Source organism: Rhododendron vialii, chromosome 8a, assembly GCF_030253575.1.
Source record: "Rhododendron vialii isolate Sample 1 chromosome 8a, ASM3025357v1".
Lineage (NCBI taxonomy): Eukaryota > Viridiplantae > Streptophyta > Magnoliopsida > Ericales > Ericaceae > Rhododendron > Rhododendron vialii.
The window spans coordinates 33,854,528-33,862,759 of NC_080564.1; the positions used below are offsets into that span (position 1 = coordinate 33,854,528).

At 37.5% G+C, this 8,232-nt stretch overlaps 1 protein-coding gene across 4 annotated transcripts; it reads right to left on the reverse strand.

The window, feature by feature from the left end:
- Positions 1-316: 316 nt before the first annotated feature.
- On the reverse strand, positions 317-7,418 carry LOC131299243 (uncharacterized). Of its 4 annotated transcripts, none has more exons than XR_009190669.1 (12): positions 6,913-7,418; positions 5,362-5,604; positions 4,449-4,610; positions 4,125-4,234; positions 3,595-3,703; positions 2,318-2,473; positions 2,090-2,205; positions 1,847-2,013; positions 1,427-1,557; positions 1,209-1,348; positions 807-894; positions 317-715 (listed from the first exon to the last, which is right to left on the reverse strand). XR_009190669.1 is itself a non-coding variant. In XM_058324881.1 (11 exons), the coding sequence occupies exons 1-10, from the start codon at positions 7,303-7,305 to the stop codon at positions 1,241-1,243; spliced, it is 1,695 nt and encodes a 564-aa protein (XP_058180864.1). In that variant the 5' UTR covers positions 7,306-7,418; the 3' UTR covers positions 317-894; positions 1,209-1,240. The 4 variants fall into 4 exon arrangements, 2 of the variants coding, with proteins under 2 accessions (XP_058180864.1, XP_058180865.1); XR_009190667.1 differs by having other exon boundaries at positions 807-919; XM_058324881.1 differs by having other exon boundaries at positions 317-894.
- Between the last annotated feature and the right edge of the window lie 814 nt (positions 7,419-8,232).

Sequence of the window (8,232 nt, forward strand, 5' to 3'; positions counted from 1 at the left end):
GAGGCAGAACGCAAAAAAATGCCCTCTTCTATAGTAGATCAAAGCAGAAATGGTTTTCATGATGGTAGTTCTTGTTTTTCCAGGAGAATACTTGCTACAAGCTATCGGTTCCTGGTTCTGGTCTGCGAGTCGATGTAAAGTGTTTACCACAATCTTCTCGTCGCATGTCAAAAGCTCGTTCAAAGCCACTAATTAAACTGTTCCAAGCTAATGGCCCAATGGAAGAAACAATGTATCACTTGCTGCAATACACAGGGAAGGCATGAATCAAATTACCTTGAGTTCTTGTCAGACCGCGAATTTATCTCACCCCCTAGAAAAACAATTAAGTTCTTAATATTCTCAAGGCCGCGGAAAGTGACACCGGTAAATATGGATTGTTACAGATCAAAATATTCAAGGATACTTATACAATAGGACATCAACTTCCCAAATGACAAAAAGAAACTACTTGCCACGTGGTGGAATCTACCCTAGTCCTACTAGTAGAACGCCATTGTCGCCTTTAATTGAGTTCCATTGTCCACTTCTTGCACCTCTATTGAAACACCAAGTGCCCTCGTCTAAACTCTTCATAATAATCTCACAGTAAACTACTTAACTTCCGAACAGAAGCATTTGAGGAGAGTGGCCTTTGAAGGAAATTTTATTTTTGTGCTTAAAGCAGGCACAAAGGTCGATTGCAGCATCACCAGATCCCTTGCTCGACAACACTCTACATAACAGTAAACTTCGCATTTGCAATCATTACCAGATCCCTTGCTGAACAATACTCACAAGGGAAAACTTTGCATTGGGATACTTACCCATAACGGGAAAACCTTGGTTGAAGTATCCCCTATGCAGAAGTTGCCATCTGACGATGTCTTTGGAATGTGGTCTTTAACTGATGAGCTGAGAAATGATTCGAAGGAAAGCGCTGTCAGAAAGATAGTAGTACAGGAAATATAAACCCTATCATTATCATTTTACATTAATTGATAAGCGAAAATGGTTTTCCGAAGGACTAAATATGGGTATTCCCAATCCACCTAGTTTGGTAAAAATGGATTGTTTTTTTTTTTTAAACAAAAAACCCCTTAAACACAGGTTTCAAAAAAACAAACAAGCAAACAAATTCTTCTAAAAAGTGTTCTGGAAATCTGATTCTGAAGCAACAGCAAACAGGGCCATATCCTGTAACAAAGCCAAAGGGAAAGAATTTAGACCTTGTATATGAAAGCAGGAATTAAACCAGGGATCATTGAAGCTCCAAGAGGCAAACACACTCGATGTGAGGTGTATTAGGGAACATGTCCACCGGCCGTAGGCGTTTTAGTTTGTAACATCCCTTTATATTATGCTCTACCTGCAAAGTTTTCCATTATTTCAGATGACATTACAGAGTAAGGCCCACTGCTGAAAAGGCAAACTATCTAGAACGTACCGAACCGTGACAGAGGTAATCGAGGTCACGTGCACATGTCGCAGGATTACACGACACATAAATGATCCGTGGGGATTGAAGCTTGATTAAGTATTTAATCAACTTCATATGCATACCCGGACGATTTGGATCTGCATTATTCATCACGTATTCATGTCAGAAAATGTCTCAAGCACCTGGTGCTAAATTTTCACAAGACTTGGTCAAGATCAAAAAATGAAACCTTTTCCCTGTTTGATGCCGTTTTATGGGTGTAGCATACAAAAAACACTTCTGCCAATAAAGGAAAACATGCAGCATCATAGTAAATTCAAGAGGAGAGGGGTGGTGATTATATTCTGCTTTTTGCTATTTCGATTACAAGATGGTGAACACAGTTTAACCTTATGCACGACTGAGATGAAGATAGGTAAACATCACCTGATATGATAATGTCAGGTTTTGGAAAATCTTTTCCAAAGTTCACGTCAATTTTATTAAGGTCTCCTTGGACAAATGTGGCATTGCGGATTTCATTCAACTTGGCATTCCGACGAGCATCCGATATAGCCTGAGGAACCACTTCATAGCCATAAACATGTCGGGCCCTAACAAAAGAGGCAGCACTGAATGGAAGATTTATGGAATTTATCATTTTTCAAACTGAAAAAACATGAAATTTACTTTCTGGCAAGTGTCAGGCCAATGGTGCCTGTTCCACAAAAAAGGTCAAGGACAATGTCCGAGCCATCTCCTTTGAGATCAGCATACTCTTCAATGAGTCCATAAAGAACCTCTGCCTGGAAGTTGGCAAAATCATTTATAATCTTAAATACTACCTTTGCCAAGGAAGACAGGAAGCTGAAACTCAACACTTTCTTGTGAACAACCATACATTGACTCCTGGGATACCTGTCGTGTATTTGTCTGAAAGAAAGAGTTCGCTGAAATTTCAAATGCAAGCCCTCTTAGGGTCTCTGTGATGGTAGATTTTCCATGTAAAATGTACTCATCCTCGCCAACAGATGTGTTACCAACGGAAGAATTTACATTGTTTACAATGCTCACCTATTTGCCAGCACGAAAAAGAATATATGTTAGAAAACAAATGATGGTAAGACAAGAGACACCAACTGTCGAGGGAAATGATTCACCAAAGAGCAACATCTTTTCCTAAGAGAACTATATAGATTTTCCATCCGTATGGCATTAAATATTAAGTTATTGTCATAAATTTTGGAAAAAGAACTAGCACTTTTCAGTTTAATACTAAGACTAGAACTTTACTATAGTATCTTATTACGATGCTAAAAACATTTTGCTTTTAAAATTCACCACCAAGGTTCCAATGAATTTCACTAACTCATAAATTACTATTTTAGGCCAGAATCTAGTTTCCACTTTCGCTCTTGAGGTCATTCTTGACGGGAAGTGGCAAGCAATAACCTTAAAGGGTTTTCTCCATTTTCCAACCATTATCTCTTTCTTCCACTTCCCGAATTTCTCCCTTTTGAGACTGCTCTATAGGTGCTGCCTGACAAACCAAAAGTCACGATATAGCTTTATGGGCATAGCCATCGAAATGGTTTTGTTTTAGTTACATTTTCAACTCGTCCAGATAGCAAGACATATAGGAGTCTTAAGATCTGTATATCATCCAGGTTAATCAGATATTGGACATCAGAAAGTGTCTCTGCTCTAATCATTTTTTTCTCGAGAGAAATGGAACTGCCAAAATTGAAATGGACTTCTCAGACAAAATCCAACTTGTTTTGACGGCTACCAATGTTTGATTAACCAGATTCCACCATGGATAGTTTGCCTATAATGAGACCTACAAATAGAAGTCAGAGATAATCAAAATGGGACTGTCGTGAGCTCCATTTCTCCTCACATCAGGATCAGTGGATCACACAACGGGAACAAAGGGGGGAATCAGATGAGATGAGGGCATCATGTAGCAACATGTTCTGATAGAAAATCCACAGAAAGGCCCAATAGACATTGAAAGTCCATTGTTCTGATTCATTCATCTTATGAGGGACATTCTTTTTACTACAAAACCTAACAGAATAACCTGTGCGCTTCATAGCTTGCAAAATGAACTGGTTTTAAACACGCAATTAACAGGGGCAAAACACATAACTCCATTCAGGTTTAATAGATAACAGAGATTTAGTCAGACAAACCACTTCAAGAATGGGTGAAATTTTCTCAACAAGGGGCTTCAGAAGCTCTGGTTTGTAGGATGAAGTCACAAAATTAACCATAAGCTCGGGAAGACCAGTATTGACATCCCTGTAAAATAAATTTTAGTCACTGCATTAGTTTCTGGTGATATATATGATATTTTTTTTGATTTGAAGGACAAAGTTTTCTTCTTATTGGTCAAATGTCCAAGAATTCTTCTCCAGACAACATCCAGAAAATGCACATGCATCCACCTATATTTTCAACATATTTTAACCAACAAAATAAAGTGGAAAACCCATATATGTAGACACATGTTTGCACCACTTTGTTTTCTTTATTCATTTTCTAACAACTCTCTCCAAAAATTGGGTAACAAAGATATCAACATTTTTCTTTTGCAAACGAGGGCCCATGCTTGTACTATTGCAACCAAGGGTCTTCTGGATGCAAGTAAGAAGCTGCAAACCATACCCTGTCTGTGTAGCCTGTTATGATCATAGGATAATTGATATACAACTCAGTGTACCTGCCTGATCTCAGCATTAGATGCTTGAGAAATCCAGCATGAGAATGAACATCGTACGGATAAAGGCCTAAGTTTGGATCTCTCCAACACTCTTGAATGGCTTTAAGAACCTATAAGTCAGAAACGTATATCAAAGAGACAGGAAAGCAGGGACAGCTACACTACTATCCCAAAGGGTTCAAGCGAAGTAGCGAACCCTCTAGGTTCAACAATGCACTGAAAATTTTTATTTTTTTGCACATTAAACAGTTCATGGATTGTAACAAAAACTTGATATGAAGAAATCAATCACTGTTTTAGTGATATGCATAATGAATCACACACCTTATTGGCAGGCTCGCTTTGTAATAAGCATTTGTTTATATTAAGAAACTTATCAAAAAATCCAGGAACGTGCAGTCCTAACACATAGCCAGCGGCATCACTTTGTTTGTCTTGTAACGGACCTCCAGGTAGCCATGTCTTAGTACCAAATGAGAATTCCATCTGTAGAGCAAAGAATATCAAGAGGTACAACAATCTTAGTATCTAATCACTTCATGGGCACTAATAAAGGTCACTCTTCCAAAAATGATAATTAAACTCATTACTGAAGACGCAGGCAGACGGTAGTTTTTATATTCCGGGAATCCGGGTGTTGCCGGTTGACGAAACTAACACTGGTCATCTTTCATCTTCTCCTACTGAACTAGGTAATAAGCAGTCTTGATGAAAATTTTGAATGCCTCTGCAGAAAATGAAACATAACCCTCATATTTACAACCTAATCAATTTTCCACTTCTTTTTCTGTCTTCTGAAAATGGTATTACTTCACTTTCTAATGAATCTGCATGTGTTGCATCATTAATTTGAGTACAGACTTTGTATAGTACATTCCACCACACAGATGGGTGGTGATTGTTCACCAATGAACACTGAACAATCCATTGACAGTCAACCTTTTAATTTGATGTAATTTGCCTATGTTCAGACTTAGGCAATTTAATCACACTAAATAACTTAAAATCGAACACAATTCATTATAAGTATCCAATAGCAACAAATTTATGAGTTAAGTGCATGTCTTCTACTCTTCAAGCTTTCACTCACACAATTTGTTTGCTACTAAAACAGGTACCAATGTATAATATGAGGACTTAGTTAACTGTGGAAGACAGCAAAACACTTTCACTAACATTTTCAAATAGAACCTAAAAACATCAAAAAATGGCTGAAAAAGACAAATATTATACTTGCCTTGTTTCTATAATGAAATTGAGTATCACAGGGAATAATGGGCTTCATAATGTCAAAACATTCCAGGTCTTTATCAGAGAAACTCCCCACGTGTACGACCAGGTCTCGAACTTGTTCTTCTTTGGCTCTGACTTGTGCCTCGTATGACAAATTTTGTGTTTTACAACCTCCACAGTCTGAAGCATGTTCACATGGAGCTTCCACAAAGTCCCAATGAGGGGATATTGTCTTTATTTTAATCACCTGTATTTGCCACACATTAACCCAAGATCATAAGTTACCATAAATGCTTTATACAAATAACGCCATATTGCTTACCTGTTCTAAAGAGAAATCAAATTCAAATAGTATTAAAATTGAGACAAGTCGCACATTACAAACTTCGTTCATGACTGTTAATTATAGAATACAAGTGCAGGTGGGAAAATCGACATGGTACAGCCAGAAATAATAGGCACAACCAAACACCACATCTAAAAAGGCCTATTTCTGGATATAACTAGGCAAGTACAGAACGAAATTAACCAATTTCCTGATCAGTCTTTTATGTTTTTAACATTACCAGGTTTTAACTCAGATAAGCCACACACAAAAATAGCGCAGGATTAATCCCCATAGACTTGTAACAGGTAGTCAAGTTCTGTTAATGAGTGGTTGAAATGAAATCCCTTACCTCAAAGAAGTAAAGAAATACAACTAGAAGGGGGGTTTATCGAAGTTTTAAATTGTTTTGACAAAACAATTGGAATTCATAACCTTTCATCATTATGATCACGGAATTAATAGCTTTGTGGAGTTCAAATTTACATAAAATGAAATATAACCACTTCATACTCATAGCCAACTTGAATCTGGTTACTGATCGAACAATATGATGAAATTCCTCATGTTTGGTCCCCAGGCTCCATTCATTTCTGTGATTACTTCGAAAGATCAACGTCCAGAAATATGAGAAACTTCGAAGCTCCATTGGCCTAATTCAATATTGGAAGTCCACACTCTACATAGAGCCAATAAAAACAAATTTTCACTTTCATTGAGTGTAATGCAGCTTCTTCCAATTTTGAAAATAGCAGAAACAAGCACAAAGTCAGGAGCTTTCTTCCAATTTTCTAGCTATAATTGGGGCTGATAAACGAACCAAGCTACTTGAGTTCGAGCTAATGTTCATTCCTTAAAAGCTCATTCCAGATCGGTTTGTTCCATGAACAAACCACAATTTAACATTTTCTTTGAAGCTCATTATGCTTTTAAATGAGCAAGCTACAGCTCAGCTCATTCAGCTTATCATATATAAAAAAATTCAAACCACATCGGGCTCGTATTCGGCTCAATTAAAGCTCTAGATCAGCGCGGCTCATAGACAAGCTAAGCTTGCACATGTTATGAAGCTCGTTAAGGTTTCAAACTAAGCTCGAACAACTACCTGATTGGCTCGTTTTGTTCGGCTCGTTTATCACCCCTGGCTATAAAGCCTATAATACAGAACAGATAACATATTTATCAGTACAATCCTCAGCGAATGAACATACAAACAAGAATTCATCGAACCTCGGCGTAATTTTTCTTCTTTCGGGTGACGCGACCGATGAAGCGTTCGCCGGGGAGGGCACGGTCGCACATGACGACGAAACCGGTGTCGGACACCTTGCACAAGCCCTTCCCTGTGAAAGCTAGGCTCTCGCAGACCAGCTCCAACGTTTGCCCTCTCTTCGGAAAAAACGACACGTTCTTCCTCTTCTCCTTGTCGGCGTTGTCGACGGTAGTATCGTTAGGGTTCGTGGCGTCCGACGGAGCCTCTTCTGAATCTTCTTCGACGGGAGAAGAAGAGGAGAGAGAAACGGAGAGAGGGGAAAAGAAACGTGGAGAGGGTCTTCGGCGGAGGGTCTGGAGCCATGGGCGGGAGTTGAAGCATCGGAGGCCGTGGCTGGGAATTGCAGTCATGGTTTGGTACGGCAACTGTTGAAAAACCGGCGGCGAAGAAGGGTTTGGGTTTTGGTTGAGGATAAAGAGCGTTTTCGGGATTTGGGAGACTATTGGAGGCTAGCGTCGTCAAATTGATGGTTTCTTTCTGAGGGGTGTTCCTCTTTCGCTTATTAAAAATTAAAAAATAAGTATTTATTTGTAATTTTAAAATTTTAAAATAATAAATTTATTAAAATCAAAAAATATATAATATAGATCTTGTTTGATAAATGTCGATGAGATTTATCAAATTTTGTAAAAAAAAATAAAAAATTAATTTTGTAAGCTCATTATTTTTAAGTTTAAAAATAGGTCTTTATTTTTTAAGTATTTATTTGAGAAAGTGGACACAATACCGGTTCTTTTATGACCAAAAAATTGGCAAACTGAGGAAAGGTGTGACCTTTTTAATTTTATTTATCGCCAAAAAATTGGCAAACTGAGGAAAGATGTGACCTTTTTAATTTTAGTATTTTTTTTAATCGATTTGTTAGGTATCTCTCATAGCATAATTAAACTTTGTCACTTCATATTTTAGTTACTCGTTTAAAAGATTTTGCTAATATTTAGCAATGTGAAGTCCCAAAATATTTCTTAATCAAAAATCCATTTTTAATAGTGATAGATAGAGAGGGTTGAAAATGAATGTAATGTTGGAACCGGAAATCGTTTATCACGGGAAATAACAAATTGCAACAAACAAACAAGTTCTTCAAAAAAACAAACAACCAAACAAGTACAAAGTTAGAATCTTTTCTTTTCTTTTTTACAACCATACGAAGTTAGAACATACTAGACCAATTTCAAGTGTCCGAAAATTGACAATTGAAGCTAGTATTATGATACTATATATTCTTAAAGTAAATTCGCCCCCCACACCTGTATTATTAGGTCTCTTGAACGTTT

Coding starts and splice junctions, on each gene's coding strand:
- LOC131299243 (XM_058324881.1), bottom strand. CDS start 7,305: ATGACTGCAATTCCCAGCCACGGCCTCCGATGCTTCAACTCCCGCCCA. Junction 5,605..6,912: donor AGAAGAAAAATTACGCCGAG/GTTCGATGAATT, acceptor TGGCAAATACAG/GTGATTAAAATAAAGACAAT. Junction 1,349..1,426: donor ATTACCTCTGTCACGGTTCG/GTACGTTCTAGA, acceptor AAAACTTTGCAG/GTAGAGCATAATATAAAGGG.